Source organism: Ictalurus punctatus, chromosome 4 (genome assembly GCF_001660625.3).
Source record: "Ictalurus punctatus breed USDA103 chromosome 4, Coco_2.0, whole genome shotgun sequence".
Lineage (NCBI taxonomy): Eukaryota > Metazoa > Chordata > Actinopteri > Siluriformes > Ictaluridae > Ictalurus > Ictalurus punctatus.
The window spans coordinates 4,412,501-4,432,819 of NC_071284.1; the positions used below are offsets into that span (position 1 = coordinate 4,412,501).

Sequence of the window (20,319 nt, forward strand, 5' to 3'; positions counted from 1 at the left end):
CTCTCTCACGCTCTCTCTCTCTCTCTCTATTCTTTGTGTTTTTTTAGCGAGAGGTTTATAAACGCCGCATTCACATGTAAATTCATCCACCATGGTGGTTAAAATTAATCCACCCGAATTAATCCATCACGGTCGTTGCCAACAGAATATTTTTAGGCCGACAGAACTACACCAGCATCCAGAGGCATTAATGCTTCTTGTAAAATCCCTGCAGAGAAGCAACTTTCAAATGAACCCTATACTTGTTTCACCCTAGCCTACTTTCCAGTGCTTTTCACTTCCTTTCTTATTAGGCTTCTGACTGAATTAGAAATGCAAGAGGCATTAATTAGTCCTGGTTTCTGGATGCAGGTGTGGTAACGTAATATAAGAACAGGCCCAGGCCTGGAGAAACCAGATATTATTATCATCACATTGTTTATATAATGTTTAGGTGTTTTATAACCATCTATAAAATACATTACTGTACATGGTTAAAAGTTTAAAATGTTTACAAGTGATCCTCAGATCTATTTGAGTTTGATGGACATCCCATTCTAAGACCTTAGGCATTGATATGTGTGCAGATGCTCGGCCGTGGAAACAGGCTAGTGCTGATGTTTTCTGGCAAACTCCGCCTTCTTTCTAGACACCGTCCCATACAGGCCGGTTGTATACAGAGCTTTTGATATCGTGCACTTTCACTCCAGTCTCAGCCACTAGCTCCTTCAAAGTGATTGTTGGTCTCTCGATGGCTTCTGTCGTAAATCCGCTTCTTGCTCTGATGCTGAGTTTTGAGGGATGGCCTTGTCTAGGCAGTGCCTGGGAAGTATGATGCAGCTTCCAATCTTTCCACACAGTTGATCCAAGAGTGTTTACGGAGATATCCAAACACTTGAATATCATTGTAGCCTTTCCTTATCCTGTGCATGTCTATAGCTTTATCTCAAATTTCCTTAGAACGCAGTTTGGTCTTCTTTTTCACAGCTTTCTGTCAGATTCACATCTGACCAATGGTACTTGAATTAAGGGGGTCTTTTATCTAGAATAGATGAACTTTTTATGAATGATTCACAGGTAGAGGCTAATTGTAAGCCAATTGTGTGCTTCACTGGGGCAATATCTTTCAGCTGTATTGAAAGGGGTTGAATATATATTCAAACAGTTTTCCTTCTCCATGTGACGGTGTACTTAACGATTTTTAATCCCAACTATCCAGAAGCGTCGGGTTCCTCTGAAGGGTTCTTCATGTCATCTCTGTCATCTCTGTGGCGTTTTCCTCACCACTGTCGCCTCTGGCTTGCTCATTAGAGATCAAAATCTACATCCAGAGTTATTTATTTATTTATTTATTTATTTTGTAAAACTGCACTGAGAAAACATGTACTGCTAAAAGTGCTATACAAAGACAATTTCATTATTGCCTTCAAATTTCTCTGATCAGACTGACCTGCTGGATGTTTATTGTAATATACTGTAACTGAATCATTCAAACATGTCTTCAAACTATTCCCTGGGACACTAACACGTCTGGTCGTACCCTTTGGACAACATTTGACTCAGAACAAATTGATTCTTTAGCAAGATAATGACTCTTCAATGAAACAAGTTGCTGGTTCACTCAAAACAATAGTCATCCCAGAGCCCAGACTTCGACATCCATTAACGTGTTTGGGATTACTTAGGATCTACTTGGGATCATGAGTGTTATGACCCATGACTCAAGGGGAACAAGAAATAAGAGGCACTCTTATTGTTTGTGTCACCACAATTCCACCCATCCATCCGTTTTCTGTACTGCTTATCGTACACAGGGTCGTGGGGAGCCTGGAGCCTGTTCCAGGGAACTCGGGGCACAAGGTCTGGGTACCAACAAATCACAGGACACAAACACATACACACTCACACACGCATTCACACACTATGGACAATTTGGAAATGCCAATCAGACTTGTCCACCCCTGAACATTATATGGTTTACTTATATACTCATGCCATTTTATATTATTACTAATACAGACTGTGTTGCTCTTGGTATGGAGAATAATTTTTTTGGCTACATGTATGTCCACCATCAGCTGTGGTCTTTCATGGAGGTCCATCCATGAAAGAAAAATCACCACCACTAACCAGATTTGTGTGAGGTGTTGGTTTGATATAACGCATACAGCAGTGATGATGAGTTTTGAAACACATCAGGGACACTTGCTGGGTTGAGAAACCTCAGGTCTGCCAACCAAAGATATCCAGCTGACAGCAGTGCTGTGGTCAGAAACTGACACGGATGAAGGCCAGAAGATAATTAGCACAAACTGTGCCTGGGAAAAAAAAAAAAAAAAAAAAAAAACGACGAGCTGTAGTTTCTAACTGTATCTGTATCTGGGTTTAATAAAATGACCAATGAGAATGAAGTAAGATAACATCTGGTCAGTGGTAGTCATATGGTGGTCCAGTTCTTCTGATGGATGAGGTAGAGAGGGGCTGTTCATTTTTTTTATAAAACAGTAAAAAATATTTTTTTTACCATATAGTACTTGTACTTGGTTTACACTTTGTAAACCAGTGTAAGTTTAATAAAAACAAATGCCAGTTAATGAGTAAAAGGTGTCGACGTGTGTTTGTGAATGTGTGTGTGTGTGTGTGTGTGTGTGTGTCTTAAGCAGCGTGTTGTGACATGCCAGCCCCAAATGGTATTAGCAGAAAGTGGTGCTGATTCGCCTCCCTACACTTCCTCTCCACATCTCTAATTAACACTTGGCACTTGAGGTCTTCTGTTCCGCACAGACAATTCCCTAAACGAAACTCCAAAAGAAGCTGACGGCGTTTTCTCTGGCCTGCTGTCTCTGTACTTAAGTACGTATAAAGTTCTAAGGAAAAAGTTGGTGAATGTTGAGGAATTTCTGCACGAGTGGCTCCTAAAACCTTCTTTTCAGCTCTGTTTTTTTTTTTATTCTTAAATATATATTATTTGAAGCTTACTAATGGTTAGCATCTTGTAGTAAACCCTTTGCATTTACTCTGGTGAAGTCTTTTATTGTTTGTTGACTTTGACACAGATACAGTGCATCTACTGTACCTCCTGGAGGGGGTTCTTGAGCTGGAGAACTGGAGGGGGTGTGAAGGGGTTTTTCTCCACCATCTACCACAATTGTTATTCTGTGATCAACAAGTATTTGACTGTATATAGTTTTTAAAAAATGACAGATTTCAAGATTTGAAGCATTTTCTCAGGTCAATACACACATCCTATTAATCTTTTAATCACTCCACCCTGGAGATAATATACATACCAATTCAGCTGCTGTAATGTCTAATGCCACATTTATTTACAGAGGGTTTGGGGATTTTTGGCACCATATGCTCATGCATCTCATTTAGAACTAATTTTATGGTGCTGATTTTATCACCCAAGAGCCTTTTTATGTCTCTTATTCAATGGAAACTTGGCTAACTATAAGGAGAACAAACCAATGACGGGACAAAGATGGAGACAGGACTAGAACCAAATCAAAGTCACATGGCAAAACATAAACAAACGCACATGTAGGACAAAGAACAAGCGCAAACAAGTTCTTGACCCTTGACCAGAATGCATAATCGTGTCTGCAGTCTCCAGACTTCTGAATCAGACACTCAATTTGGATGTGACAACAGCTAGCAGAGCCGAGGGCGGGGGGTGCGCGGGGGAGGTTGGTTTGGTATAAACGGCAGAGTGAGCACACAAATTGTATGCCGTTGTCGAGACGGATGAATTCTGTCCGTCTTCCTGAATGTTTCCTACTGGATACGGAGGCAGACAGACAGGCATGAGGACACGCTGAGAGTGAGATGGGCCGTTTTTGCCCTCAATCTTGTGAGTGTTATTTTACGTTGTGCGGAACGTGTCTCAACATGTACGGAGAGCGAAAAAGAAATGTAATGGATGAAGAGAAAGAAAGAGCGGCGGAAGGAAGCAAGGGAGACATGAAATGTAAAGGATAGGAAGGAGAAGTGAGAAAAGGAGTCCACCAGGGAAATCGGTCAGTCTTTCTCCTCACTCACACTTTAATACTGACCGCTGGCTGTGACACAGCGAACCTACGCTTCTCAAACGTGAAATCAGCTACAGTGATGGAGACTAGACAAGGTTAACAGGGGTGGACGAATCCTAAACGTATTCGCTAGCCCATCAGACAAGTAAACGCTATGTTGTTGTGATTGACAGTCTCATGTTTTGGTTGCCCAGAAACCTAACTGACAAGGTTCAAAAACAAAAAAAAAGGTAGCTAACATAATAATAACAGTAATAACCGAGTTATAAAAGTATATAATAAGTAATAACAGTAAAAACAGAGTTTTTTGTGATTGTTGCGGCCAAAAATGCTCGATTTGTCTGCAGCTTTTTTCAAAATTCTCAATGACGCCATTTACGTCGGGTTTTGTGCTTTTTTTTTCGCGGAAAACTACTTGAATTGGCCAAATTGCAATTGCACGAAATTGTACTCGTGTTCGACGCACGTGAACCGTCGAGGGCTTTGGCTGTGTTAAAAACGTTACAAACTGAAGCAGGAGTTCACTATCAGCTGTCAGCCAGTCAGCTGTGAGCTAGATTTATCAGCAATTTCACAAGCATAACGTTTTATGAAGATCATTTGTTTTGTTTTTTTGTGTGTACAATAATTATGAAAAAGATGAGAACATATCAATAAATCAGAGAAACCCACACTCCTGAACCACAAGCCTCAGGGTTTATTTCCCATTTCTAACACACAGGAAAAGCAACAAACTAGGCAAGCTAACAAACTGGATATGGGTTAAACTGGAAATAAACAGAAGAATTAAAAAAATTATTTTAAAAAAAGACAAAAAAGAAAACGTGTAACATACTGATATTCAATAGTCAAGATGTTGCACAATTCCTAGGTCACTATTTAAATGTAAGCAAATGTGTCCTATGTACAAAAGGTCAGATTTTCCATGAGTCTTATCCCTTCTGTTGAAGCGCGTGTTCAGACGACCCTCCCAGGGATTTGATCTAACATGGACCATCGGGTTTTAAACAAACTTGTGGAGTCCATGCCAGCTCGAGTGCAAACTGTCATTAAAGCAAAACAGGTGCGTACCACATACCACAAAAAGCGGGCCATACCAAATACTAAACTATGAAATTCATCTAAATATGTCTAAAGATTCTTCTTTTTCAGTCGAGTTGTTGCCGATAATATTATTTGCAATGAAACCGACACCTAAAAATCTTCTACTGTTACTGTTAACTCGACCTGGCTAGTAGGCGTCTATAATTCCTCATCCAAAGGCTGAATTTAAAAAAAGAATGGATGAAATTCTGTTGAATGTGATCAAATACTAAGAAATACCATAAAAAATAGTTTTACAAAAGTACTAGGGTTGATACAGATTAAGGGAAATGAGCACACTATGTTATATATACGTAATATAGGGTTAAACATACACACTGAATGAAAAGACACGGAATCTGCTTGTCCCATGGGCCCGGACTACTGATCTGATATGTCCAACCCTGGGTTAAATGAGGACGCAGGTATAAACAGGATGATCAGAGCATGAAATGCGACGTCAATATTAAACCCCGTTTGAAACTGCAGCTCGAGCGATGCCGCAAGGACACGAGAGACAGATCGAGATGCTGTAGGAGAAATTCATGGCTGGAGCGAGCAACCGGAGGAGAACCGTCTGCTCCTGCCGACGTGTAAAGGGAATGTGGAATGCCGAGGAAGGGAACGATTGATGGACAGGCATGGAAGAGTGTCAGCCACCTCTCATGCACCTGAGATGTCCTGAGGCGATCTAAAAAATTTCTCTCCGATGCTGTTTAGTCAGTGAGAATAAAGAAAAGTGCTCCAGGCAAATTGACAACACAGACCAGTGATGCTGATCATTCTGTGATAACACGATTCCCCTGCTGTCCTATAATCCTACCATGTTATTTTGATGAATTTTAAAAAATCAGACATGGAGGTTTAACGTGGAGAAGCTTAGTATTCCATATCACGCACCATTCAAACCCACCTACCGTAATTGATATATTTGTAATTTGCACCTTTTTTTTTTTTGGAGACAATTGGAAATAATTATCATCAGCCTGGTTAAAAAAAACAAACAAACAAAAAAAACACAAATAATACGCTAATCTGGTCTTAGTACTGAATTCTAAACATATTATTGCTCACCATTAGAGTCTAAAAACATGAAAAATAAAAGGCAGTATTGTCAAACGGGGGTGTGGGGTGGGGTGGGGTGGGGGGGGTGGGGGGGACGACACTTTAACAACAGCACGTCATACTTTTTCGTTTGTTTACAGTATAGTTCCATTTCCACAATAGGAAATTGTAAAACCATCTGTCCTGAAGACTTTCTCACGTTGTGGAGAACGCCAAGTAAATCTTTGACACTGAAGACTCCTTCCAAAATGCTAACATTTGAGCCTAACTTTTTCTAATAGTGTAGAATCGGTGCATTATTCGTAATACAGTGAGATTTTCGGAAAATAGCGAAAGGGTAATCAGAGGTTGAATATTTTTTTCAAAGCAGAGTAACTCTCTCTGTCTCCGTTTTATTAGAAAGCTCATTTAATGGCCCTTGTGCTTCTACACACACACAGAAACACACACACACACACACACACACGCACACACACACACACTGTAATCGAACGCTCTATTCAGACTAGATTACACTCGCTCCTTTCTGATGATAATTTCTTCCACTGTCTTTCTTACACTTCCTGGTGTTTCCTTTTTTGTTCCCTTATAATTAGATGCACACGTTTCCGAAGGAAGTTTCCGTGCAGATTCGCTGCCTTCTATTTGGAGACGGAGGTTTTGAGTGTGAGTGTGCAAATGGAAACTGCAAGTGGAAATCTCTCCGGATGTTTATACTGGCAGCAACACATGCACACACACACACACACACACATCTGTCAGTTAATGGCTATTAATAATCAGTATGTTGCCTATGTGTATGTGTAGGAGTGAGTGAGTAAGTGTGTGCAATCTATATGTGAGGAATAAAATACAACACGCTGTGCTGTTAAAAGAAAATAATCATATGACACAGACAAATGAAAAGCAAAGTTACTGTTACCACCGCAATGATGATTATTTATATATAACTGCATATCCTGAAGCATTATATTCCTCGTATACCACAAAAACATTTTTAAAAATTTATTCAAGAACGATCTGTTTCAGAATAATATGATTCTGACAAAACACTATGTTTGTGCCACGTTTGCTACTGTATACAGGTCCCTGTGTACGTTACTATAGAAACAATAACATATTAGACTTTTTATCCGGTTCATAGGTACACGAAACAGCTAGAAACAATCTTTCTCTCACCAATCTTTCCTTTTCTTTCTTTCTTGAGGTAATAAGACATAAAAATGCAGACGCATGCATGAGAAACCACGAAGACCTGTCCTGAAGACTTTCCCGTGTCGGAAAATGTATAATTAGCATTGCAAAGCGTTGACACTGGAGACTCATCAATACATAAATACCTCCTCACGGAAAAACAAAACAAAACATTTACACATTTTTAAAAATGTGTGTGTGTAATGGTTGGGGAAATGGTGGCTTAGTGGTTTGCCTCGCACTTCCGGGGGTAGGGGTTCAAATCCGGTTTCCTCCGGAGGTTCAAACTTCAGTTTCCTCCCCCAGTCAATACGTACTGACCAATCAGAATCGAGAATTCAACAGCGCTATGGTATAAACTTTCACGCCTCCTACTGCACCATCCCCTGATCAGCATGGTCAGGTGGGTTGTATTTGGTTCAGCCCTAAACATTCTTCGACGAGGATCTCGACGAGGATCTCTTTAAATACTTATGTCAGCGGAGCGTGTCTGTTAATGTGATTGCATCTAAAGACCCATGAGGCCCTCTTAAAATTGTAGACGTCTGGCACTTTACAGCTTACAAACCCCTAAAGTCTGGTGTTAACATCATCACCTTTTATCACAATTTGTTTTCGTTTTATTGTCCACTGCACAGATCAAGACTTGCGGAAGCAGCTGATGTGATTAATATAATGGCCAAGCTGATATTTGATATTTAATGAGAGAGGTAATTGGATGAAAGATGACTAGCTGGATAGTGGCCCTAGACGATCTTCACCAAAACACAAATTGCATACATAATGATATATAAGAGTGCTGACTGTGTCCTGTATATTAATAAATCATAAATCCACCTACACAGTCATACATTTAGAAATAATTTAGAAGTTTCCAAACCAACAATGGGTAATGGCTATGGATTTCTAAAAGGTTCTCCTTGGTACCCTCTGTACTAGAGAACTAGAGCATGGTGTGAAGTAGAGTGCCTTAAACAAACTTAACCGTGATAAAATCACTGCAACACACACCCTTGAGAGGCTTATTGCTTTAAGATCGAAATCTAGTACAGAGGGTTTCTCATTCACCCCTTAGGAAATCCATAACCATTAACTATTAGTGGTTTGTCAACACTCTCATATATAATCATGTTTCGCGTCTGGGTTTGGGTGAAGATCCTCTAGGGACCGGATCCAGATACTCATCTTTCTTAAATGGTGACAAAAAACAATATGATAAAATCCAGCATTCAATAAATAATTGATTTTCAATTTTTTATAATATTCACTATAAACAATTCATCCGTCATGCAATATAGTGTGTTAAGAGTAAGCTTCGGTTGCTAAGCAACATATCCTGCAAAGATAAAATATTCTATGGACATAACAATGGCCAGTGTAAGAGTTGTATCGGCTTAAAACCTGGCACATTAATACAGAATTCTGTTACTGTGATTCTTTATTATTGCGATCTCAGTTTGTGAGCAGATTTTCTAACCAAAACTAGATTATTTTATAAAGAAACTCTTAGGGTTCCCTCTAAAGAATCTTTCTGGATGCCAGATGGAGCATAAACGCACTCATGCGCAGTGTGAGTCTTTTCGTCTGCCTGTTTCTATTTGCGCATAAGGGAACCCAAATGGAAACTCCAGAATAAAAAGTCCAGCTATTCGAGAAAAAGGTTTTACGCTTGCATGATAGAACAGTGAAATATATGTATGTATATACAAGGAAAAGATGAAAGAAATGAGGTGGAAAGACAATTTTCTGAATTGAGCGCCGCATATAGAGTATGTGTTCCAGTTTCTTCTTGGCTATGTCCAAAATTGTCTTCTCTGCTAACGCAACAATTTTTTAGAGTAAAGAAAAATGAATTCACTGATATTTTCTGAGGTGTTTTCTTCTCCGGAGCATGCCTCTCTTGTTCTCTTCTATCTATTTTCGTCGTAATGTTCGGAACTGCTTTTCACTTCCCGCTTCTCTGTATGAAGACTCCATCAGTGAAAACAAAATGGTTGGGGGAAGGGCCTTTTAGCCAATCAGATTTTATTTTCCAACGTTTTCAAGTGAAGCACGAGTCTGAGCTTCATCTATAAAAGCCTTCCTGCAGCAGGTCAGCTGAATGGTAATGTAACTTCAGAGCACCATACAGGCAATTAGACTGTTGTTTTTGCAGGTGTAGGTCCAATGTTAGTGTTCTAGCTGGAAAATGAGCTACAAAATCACACATTTTATGCATTTTCCATGAGCAGAGAACATAAGCTGTAAGAGTTAAATGGTAAAACAACTTAGCTAGATATGCGAATGTGTGTCCATTCAGACAAAAATGAAGTGAAAAGGCAGTTTTTGTCACAGTTTTGTTGTCAAAGACGCATTAAAATGATAATGAAATGGATTGATTAGTCGTTTTGTGGCTTCCAGTTGCGTCCAAAACACAGGCCAAGCTAGTCAAGCTGGTAGACCCTCATTCCAGCTTCTTTATTACTTGGTTAAATAGCTCAATAAATGTTTGAGATTTTCTATTTACCTTACTATTGTGAGAAAAACAACTTGTTTACAACGTAGCATTAGTAGCAGTAATTCAGAAACGGTTTCCTTTCTGTCAGCACTTACTAAATGGCAAAAATGGTCCACCTTTTACCTTTTCCTTTGTTTTTGCTTTGTGTGAACACTATTCCTTGGAACTAGCTAGCTAACAATAAAGTTAATGATTGAGCTAGCGTGTAGATGTTAAGTCTACAGGAAGTGTAAAGACATAGCGACTGCAGAAACCGAAAAAAAAACAAAAAAAAAACGACGAGACCAAGTTGGATATTTCAGCACGGTTGCCATTGAAGTGGCTCAAGCTGCGAGAACACTGTTGCTTGAAACTAGCTAGCTAATGATAAGGTTAATGAGTTTGCTAACTAGCATGTAGCTGTCAAGTGTAAAGACGTGTGACTGTAGAAATAAATCATTTCCCTCAGACATGTCGATAAAATATTACGAAAAAAAAAATGTGTACGAGTAGAATTACACTGTAATTACGCTTAGCACTGACCACTGACTGAATTTCCAAAACACCAATATTCTCTCAACAACTCGAGAAAACACTGAGCTTTTAGAAAACAGTCCGTTCTGTAGAAATCTGGGATGTTCATTCAGGACAGCATTGAAAAGTAGCAATAGATAGAAAAAGTGAAGCCACCTTTCACATATACAGTGTGCTAGCTAACGACTTATTAGCCACGACAAAGCTTTACCAATTACAATCACAACTGGTTTGTCTGGCTACAAACAAAATTCAACGTTAACATACCGTGTAAACGATACCTTTTTTTTTTTTGTCAACTTGATTATTTTGTTTTACATCTGTTGTAAATCTGCCTACTAAAACACACATAAACTCAACGACACCTCAGAGCATCAGGCTGACACTCCATCCTCTTGTTCTTTATCCTCACAGAGACAGAGACGGCTGAAGTAGCGTTAATCAGCATAACCCACGCTCAAAGAGAAATGAATTAAAAGGCTTCAACCTGAAATATTAATCGCTGTTTACCACACTAATATCCCCTCTGCAGGCAGCCTGGCCCGAGGGAGCTGCCTCCAAATGAGACATGTAGCGAGCACTGTTGCCATGGGAGCAGGTTGCTACGGAATGGCAGCCATCAAGGTAACAGATAGTGTGCAGTCAATGAGTTAACTATCTGAGGAGACTGCGCAAAGTGGACCATTTGAACCTGTCTAATCTGCTCAGGTTAAAAATGATAATTGCTTGAGAGATTAAAAAAAATAATAATAATAATAATTAAATACTATTTATATTCACTTTCAATGTACTGTTTGTCTCAGAATAACAAGATATGAAGTAAAAAGTTTATTTTCCATCACTGTCGCATTTACCCTATCCAAGTATGTATTTATTTTAAGAAAATTTACGTATATTTCACATTGCTAGTAAGTGATAGTGGTGAGATGTATACAAATTTAGAAGTGATGTTTTGTGTCATTGGGTCTTCATTAGTCTTGATATTCACAAATACCTTCCAGGAAACCTAAAGGCAATGTATTTCTAATTTAATGGCATAAAATATTCCATATGTGTAAATAATGTACAGTGGGTGGAGCTAATCTAAAATAAAAATAAAAGCTTCTGTGAGCTTTGCCCTCACAAATCACAAGGCTAATACTTCTTTCCCTTTCCGGGTAGTTTTTATTAAAACTATTCGTTCGTACTTGATTGGTCTCTTTAAGTCTAAGCAACCTTGCAGATTATGTCACACAAGCCCTAGACACCGCCTCACCTTAACTCTGAGTTCTAGCTTACAATTTCCAGGTCACATCTCTCATTGATGTCTCCTTGATTACTTGATCCTGTATCCTTTAGCCCATGACCTGGAAATGCAGTCAGAGGAATCAGAGGGGGCTTTTGGATCAAGAATATACAGTTTCATTCATAGAAAACTTTTATTTTGGTGGATGGCATAAGCCCACAGGATAAATGCTCCACCTCTCCAAAAAAAAAACAAAAAAAAAACGCAAAAAGAAGTTATGATAACGATCTTAATAAAATCGTAATTAACGATCTTAATTAAATCCATCCATTTTCTATACTGCTTATCCTACAACGCCACGAGGAAACTGGAGCCTATCCCAGGGAACCTCGCGCACAAGGCGGGGTGCACACTGGACGGGATGCCAATCCATCGCAGGGCACAATCACACACACATTCATACAATATGGACGCTTTGGACATGTCAATCAGCCTACCGTGCATGTCTTTGGACTGGAGGAGGAAACTGGAGTACCCGGGGAAACCCTCGCAGCACGTAGAGAACATGCAAACTCCGCACACATAGGGCAGCGGCGGGAATCGAACCCCCGCCCACATGTGAGGCGAACATGCTAACCATTAAGCCAACGTGCACCCCTAATTATACACATATAACGGACAAATACAATCTTTGGATGAAAGTCAATTAAAAAACATTTAATCATGTGATGTATATGTGCAAAAATGGTTTAATCAATAAGTGAATTCAGCACAGTCGATTTAAGGTCATGCTTCGATGGGCAAAAACGACTCATTTGGTCAGTATGACTCTTCCTGTTCTCATTTCTTTTTCTTGCATCCTTTCCCCACTTCCTTAAAGGGAGGAGCTAAATAGTAAGAAAGGGAAGAAAGAAAATAAAACAAGCATGTGTGGTTAAAGAAATGAGATGCACCCCTAGTCATTGTTATACAGCCTTGCGTAGTCTTTCCAATCCCACCATGTTTTGACCTTTGCTACCATTATGACTCTGAATACATGGCTCCTGTGTACTATTATCTCCCGAGCCCTCTTTGTTGGAAAATAAAAGCTAAGTAGCAAGCAAAAGCTAATCTAGCAAGTGTTACCTACTGTGAACAAATCTATAATTGGGCAGATTCTTGCATGTCGCATTGAACAGTCCTGAATGTCCAATTATGCTTTAGGGTTTAGCTCAGACTGAGTAGCATTGCAGGCTAGTATTATTGAACACAGCAATGTCAGGGGTCCAGGCCAACTGCTGTAATGTTGAATAGCTACTGTACATTCAGTTACTCAATCCATGGGCTCACATCAGCAATGAACAGAAATATATCTATATCCTTGCTTTGAGGGAAAGGGAGCATATCTATGTTCCCAGGGTCCTATGTTCCCAGTTCAGAGTTGAACTGTATGAATATATGAATGTATGAATGTAGACTAACAGCTATTTGTAGAGCAGCACAAATCAGGGTTCAGCGTGTGCAACCTAGATCATTTTCCAAGTTCATAACGTTCATAAATTTCAAGAGTGGATGAAGGATGGATTTTAAACTAATGTATGCTGTTATTCATTTAAATGTGTTGTGAAGGTGTTTGAAGTTAAAAGGTAATCTAATTAATAGGGCTCTGGGAAAATGAGTCTTGGCTACATAAAACCTTTTGAAAGGTTTACTTAATGTGTGTTAACATAATATTGAACTAGGGAACACAGGACCCTGGGAATATAGGAATGACCCAATATAAATCTGGGGAACATAGGACCCTGGGAATATAGGAATGACCCCATATAAATCTGGGGAACATAGGATCCTGGGAATATAGGAATGACCCCAAATAAATATGGGGAACATAGGACCCTGGGAATATAGGCATGACCCCATATAAATCTGGGGAACATAGGACCCTGGGAATATAGGCATGACCCCATATAAATCTGGGGAACATAGGACCCTGGGAATATAGGAATGACCCCATATAAATCTGGGGAACAGAGAACCATGGGAATATAGGAATAACCCCATATAAATCTGGGGAACATAGGACCCTGGGAATATAGGAATGACCCCATATAAATCTGGGGAACATAGGACCCTGGGAATATAGGAATGACCCCATATAAATCTGGGGAACACAGGACCCTGGGAACATACTGTAGGAATGACCTCTGTAGAAAATTGCTTAACAAAACATAGCAAATACACAGTTCCAGTTTCCTTTTCTTGATCCTTTAGAGCCCTTAAGGGCTCACGGAAATTAACAGATTCCTGCACTCTCAAGGATTCTCTCTCCAACTCACTGAATATCTCACCTCGTCTTGCACCTCCTCAAATTTCTCATTTCTTCAGCTTTCTCTCTCATAAACACATTCACTGTCTGACATAAACACATGTCTAGTGTCAGTATTCGGTATAAATAAGAATGTCTGCATAGAAACACTCAGGCGATGAGAGCACATGACACTAACTGATCGGCTTGGCCCAGCATGACAAAAAATGTAACACTTTGCACAACATTTTTGCGTTTTCTGGAAGTGGTCGCCTTATTAGCATCATATTATAAGGGTCCTCATATGCAAAAGGCTGGAAAAGTACTACTACTCATCTTAATAAATCCTAAACTCAAGTATTCTTCACTCAAGTTCAAGTGGAAAAGTACTGTATATACTCTTAAATCTACTGAAAGTATGAAAGTAAAAGTTGAGGAAAGGTTCACAAATCGTCTGTCGTTAATCACACACTGATTTTAACTCCTAGTGGTAAATTAGTGCCACTTTTACCAAGGAATGTGGGAAAATATTACCTAAGGCTAACTAAGGACGGCTTTAGGCATACTCCTTGCACTGTTAGCTATCTATCTTGTTATTTATTAGATTCCTACAATAGCACAAACCTTAAGTGTTTTATTACTTAAAAAAAAAAAAAAAAAAAAAAAAAACACCTGGCTTCTCATTCTTTTTGGTGTTTGGTGTTGGTGACCTATTTTTAAATGACCTCGGCATAACAATTTGGTGTCGTGTGTGTATGCCACACTCAATTACCATTCCTCTGTTCTCCCTGGTATGTCTTTCCAGGATCTTCTGAAACCCGTCTATATCTATTTACACCACTTTCTCACTCTTCCTATCTATCAAACGCACCCTGTTCCTCCATCTCGCTGCGTCTGTCTGACTCTCCGCAGTTTTCTCATTCTTTTCCATCAATCTCCTGGCAGCATCTCACGCCCCATATGACCCACCCTCCCTCCCTTTCCCGGGGAGAACCTACCCTCCCTCCATCTCTCCTTCTCCATTCCCATCTTTCCATCTTACTCCACAGATGGCGGGCCATGTGGCAGGCTAGCAGCTTTGCTCATTATTATACCTGCCATACCCAGGGAGAGGCGGGCACCAGGGAGAGAGTGGAGACATGCTGGCATGGTGTGGTTTTGTCCACCACTTCAGGTGAGCACTTGGTTCACAGTACCCTGCATGTCTTCCTATCATTTCTAATCTAGTAACTCTGGATGTGTTAAAGGATTAGTATTTTCCATATGCCTGTAATGTAGTCAACCAGCAAGAAACGGTTCGTGTCCAAACTACGCTACATTAGTTTTGCACTAGAGATACAAATTTACAAAGCTAATATAGCTAACGAGTAAGGAAATTGTAGCAACCAGGATTATTGCATTTACCAGTAGCGTAGCAGTAGCAGCATTTGAACCGTTTTAAACACTTTAGCTTTATCATACACAATCACTTCTACATTTTCTTCTTCACAGTCAAAGAACAGGTTCTCAGTTTAGTCAAAAAACACATTCTTAAATTTTTAGGGTTAGCTCTTATATACAGTAACAGACCAAGTTAGCAGAAATAATAGCTAGCTAAATAACACCCACTGGCTAGCCAGTTACGTACACTGCCAGTCAGTTATGTTAGGTTTGCTAGCTAAATTTAAAAAGTCTTCTTGCTAACTACAAACACAAATCTGATTGTTAATCAAAACTGTAAAGAAGCTACACTGTTAGCTACAAAACAGGTAAATATGTTCTGTCCAGTGTGCTTTGCAAAACTCTCACAGAGATCTAATCCAGCAAACTGAATTATAAGGATGGTACTAAAAAATTCCCATACAGTATGTTGACTATTAAGGTATATCCTGTAACTAATATTGTTATGTGCTTACACATCATCATGTGGGCTGAGGTAAGAAAGGAAGATGTCAAAGTAACTACACTGATAAGTCTTATTGGTGTCTTTCTAACTCACAAAAGGTCACGTATAATAGCCAGCATATATATATATATATATATATATATATATATATATATATATATATATATATATATATATAAAACATAGGGCTTAAATATGAAACACTGAAATAAAGAACAAGTGGAACCTATTATAATTACCAAAGGTGTGAGTGTTATCAAGAAGTGGAAACAATTAGCAAATATGGAAACCAAAGAGGGTCAAAATGGGTGTACAAAATGTGGGCAACAAGATGGGTTAAAAATAGTGTGGACATGATATTTAACATATTGTATTAGTTGCTGTCACCTCTTAATGACTCAAAGCCTGAAATTGACCAATTCTATATGTGAATTGTTTGTGATTTCTATTGCTTAGTCTTACAAAAAACAATATGCGTGAAGAATGGTATCACTGAATGATGCAATTAGTCAAAATTATGCTGTGGTTATGGACTCTTACTCTCTGAGTCTACTTGCATCACTGGTAACATCCAGCTCATCAACTGCAATCCAGCTCTCACTTACCTTTTCTTGGTACTGCCTACGTGAGGAGTCCAGAGACTGGATGAGCGCCGTGGCGTGGCCCACGAACATAGCATAGCATGTTGCTCCAACGATCATGCTGAGGATGGTGAGCCAAACGTCTGTCATTCCCACCGGAGGGTACATGCCGTAACCGATGCACAGCATGTGACTCATGGCCTTGAAGAGGGCATACGAGTATTGCTGTCCCCACGTATCATTCTGCAGGGGGGGAAGAAGGACACACACCCTGAGGCCATCACACACACTATGCTAAAGGTCAACTAGCACTACAGTCTCGATGGTCTGGGCCACTTGAGGCAGCCATAGCAGGTGTTTCTGGACTGTGGCATTCAGAACCCGAAATGCACCAAACATGCTAAGCATGCAGAATGTGAATGAAATGGACTTGGACACATAAAGGCTCTGAAAAATGTTGGGAAGGCAGGTTAGGTGTTTAGAGAGATTTTAATTGTGTCCTAAAATGGTGAATACATGTCTACATTTTCTTTTGGATCCGCATGAAAATTGATGTGCAATCAATACCAGAGCTTTCCCCAGGAGACGTGTCCAAATTGCTTTCAAACTAATTTCTGCAGAGGTGAATTCCTAAAAAGGAGCTGCCAGATTAGCAAAGAAATGATCACACAGTGTAATAATGGTCCATGTGTGACTAAGCAGTACATTTAATTATTGGGGTTGCATCTAATAACATTGTGGTGTAACAGAAGAAAAACAAAACCATCAGTAACTTGAGCTCCCAAGTGGCACAACAGAGAAGCATTCTCGTTGGGTGATCCCAACAATGCCACAGCCATCCGCAGCCAGAAGCCAAGGAAGCAAATTTGGCCCTGTTCTCTGGGTGGAAAGGATGGCGTACTCTCTCCCCAATCTCAGCGACACCAGCCAATGGGATACTTGCACAAACACGTCTGCATTATAACCAAAACTTTACTTCTCTTTCCGGCTCGTCCACTATAATGGCGATGCCGCTAATTTACACCCGGTGTCTCCAGGAGCTCCCAAGAATGAACGTCAACGATGAACGATGTTCATCATATATATAAGAACACTTGCAAAGCTCATGTTAGTAAGCCTGAGAAAGGTGCCAGATTGTACGCTTCGTCATACATTAACAACTATAAAGGTAAGAAAATACCTATTAATAGAAAGGCGTATGGCAGTGTCATTGCCCTGAGGGCAAGTAGCCCACTGTATGTATGCAGAAGAGGGCAGACAGCACTATCCTCCAAGTGTGTAACGCCACCTGGTCATGTAGCATGAGTAGCTGAATTCAAGTGTCTCAGAGGAAGTACGTGTTAGCATTCACCCTGCCTGGTTAAAAGCTGGCGGGTGGGTGGGAATTGTCAGGGGACCAAATTGATTTCTTTTTAACATAACAGTATCTTTAATCTTCAATCTCTGTGCGATCACCTCCTCCATCATCCCAAATTCCCCACATTGCACTTGTTCTACCCTCAGAGTTTTGTTGGCCTACTTTCAATCTGATCAGGCTTTATAACGGAGTTCTGATTTGTCTGTGCTATTTTAGGTATTCTGTAAGGTAATGACCAAATCACCATTAGTCCTCTGAAGTTCCCGGAAGCCTCATCGGTGAATTCTGGCTATAAATCAAATGTCACACGAGTCTTTTCTTATCTGGCCCCTGGCTGGATACTCCGTTCCTTCTCATGCAGGTGATCCAGGGTCACACCTCAGGTGTTCAGCGGCTTGTTTATATAACCGGAAAAGGAACTCAATTACCAGGTGGAAGAGAGTTTGTAATGAGACCAGGCTCTCTCGTCACTCTCCTGAGCACCAGGGCCTCTCGATAACGGAACACCTCTTGACTAACAATAACACAAAATTAAAGCACAGCGAGGGTGCTCACTGGAAAATTGTCAATACTTGACTGATATTGAAGTAGGGCTTTATAAAAAAAAAATTAGCATCTGTGCCACTTCTCCTTGACTATCTCTTTTTAATAACACACCTTGTAAAATGTCACCTTCAAGAAAGTATGCTAACTTTTTCTGCCTACTGAGATGTATCTGTGAATACTGTAGACCAAATGCAAAAAATGGAATAGACCAAATGTCACGAAATACAGAACAGATGAATCTCAGCTTGTGCACATGCACAGGTTGAGTCCTGTAATTAACAGAAATCACATGAGATGAGGATAAGACAGCATGAGCACCCCCACCAAAAAAAAAAAAAATCTGATTGAGATTAAGGAACTGTCTGAAAATACTCACCACCATCTTGTTTTTGGCGACCCAACAGTCTGGAGGGAAGTCTTGCAGCATGGGTACGAGGAACTGCAGGCAGCCATCCCAGTGGCACAGCAGGAGCATCATGCCAATCAGATTCACGATACGCACCATCGCACTGGCCAGGTCATAAGTCATATGGAAAATCTGGGGAACAAATTTCACTCATGATTACAGTCATGACACTTCCGTCATCAAGACAAATGTCAATGGTTAGTGTTCCGTCTTTGATTTCTCCTCTGATGGCTCTTGAATGAAGCTGTTTATAGACAAAATTACGAAGCAATAAATAGTAAATTAGTGTCACTAAATCTGAAGAGCTCAGTGAGTTTGTCTCCCCTTTTGGCTTTTTGGTTTTAGGCTTGGTGCTTTCTTCATATTTTATGATCTAAAAAAGGCCTAGAATATCAAAGCTGGTTTATTTTTGCTATCAAGGCTACATATCCAGAAGGAAGCTATACGGAAATGTTGAAGACGTTTTAGTCAGCCTGTTTCTCAGATCTGTGGGATGCCATAAAGTGACATAATCGGCACATACACTACCAGTCAAAGGTTTGGGTGTAACGATACACTCCAGACACGATTCAGTTCGTTTCATGATACTGGCTTCACAGTTCAATTCGATTCTCAATTCTCAATTCGAATTTCAATGAAGATAACTCCTTTTTTTTTTTTCTTCTGAATCATAAACCATTTAAAACCACGACCATTTTTGTCTGTATAAAACTTTTTTATTTTTATTTTTAAATGCTATAAAACAGAGTTTTGATATTGTAAGCAAAATGTACTACAGGTTCACCATATCTTAAAAATATCTTAAAAATAAATAAATATAAATTTCAAATTTACTGAATAATGAAAACAGGGCATCATTTTAACAGTAAATAGAGCTCCAAGGTAGGCTAAAATGCCCGGATTCCGCAAAACCTTTTTTTTTTGGTGGGGGGACACCGTTAATTGCAGCGGCCTGGGGCTGGTGTCACTCAGATCTGGTGATCCTGCCCCTGCCCTCAATGTCCCTCTAATCAATTGTACAATTGACACAACTGTAGACATTACCGATTCCTATGCGATAGCTAAATCTCACCATCACATGACAGCTACCAACAGGGGAGTGTGAAGGAAAGCACACGCTTTCCCTGAGACAGTAAGGCCAGCTACACAAATTATTTCTGTGGCATTGTTGGGATTTAAACCCACAAACCCCTGATGATATTCATTTCAATTTTATTTGTATAGCGCTTTTTACAATGGTCGTTGTCTCAAAGCAGCTTCACAGAAATATATAAACACGGGCTACAGATTTTAAATGATACGGCAAATGCTAGTCTGTTTCCGCACTCAGAAGCCTGACTTCAACGATTTATAGTTGAAGTTTATTCATTCGTTCATTCATTTAGCTTAACCAATGTTACGGTGGATCCGGAAACTATTTATACATTTATTGTGTACTGTGCTGTCATAGTCATTGGTGTCACTTGCAAGTACTGGATGTTCATCCTTAATTCTGAAATCACACTAAGTTCCATGTGTACATTTTCCCCAATCTCTTTAGACTCTCAAGCTTTTAAACCTTGCTCAAGGTCATATTCCTGGCCATGCTTTGAGGGCTTTTTCCTGTAATGGGTTAGTTTATGTTTCCGTTAATCTGCTTTGATTTCCAGGCCACTGTGCTCTCAGTCACAAAA

General features: G+C 39.8%; 1 protein-coding gene across 1 annotated transcript in view; it reads right to left on the reverse strand.

Moving 5' to 3' along the window:
- hcn4 (hyperpolarization activated cyclic nucleotide-gated potassium channel 4) overlaps positions 1 to 20,319 on the reverse strand; it is a 102,995-nt gene that overhangs the window by 32,142 nt on the left and 50,534 nt on the right. The window contains exons 3-4 of the mRNA XM_053678233.1: positions 18,617 to 18,778; positions 16,362 to 16,580 (exon numbers count right to left, since the gene is read on the reverse strand). Coding sequence (XP_053534208.1) covers positions 16,362 to 16,580; positions 18,617 to 18,778 — 381 coding nt within the window. The remainder of the gene's footprint in view (positions 1 to 16,361; positions 16,581 to 18,616; positions 18,779 to 20,319) is intronic.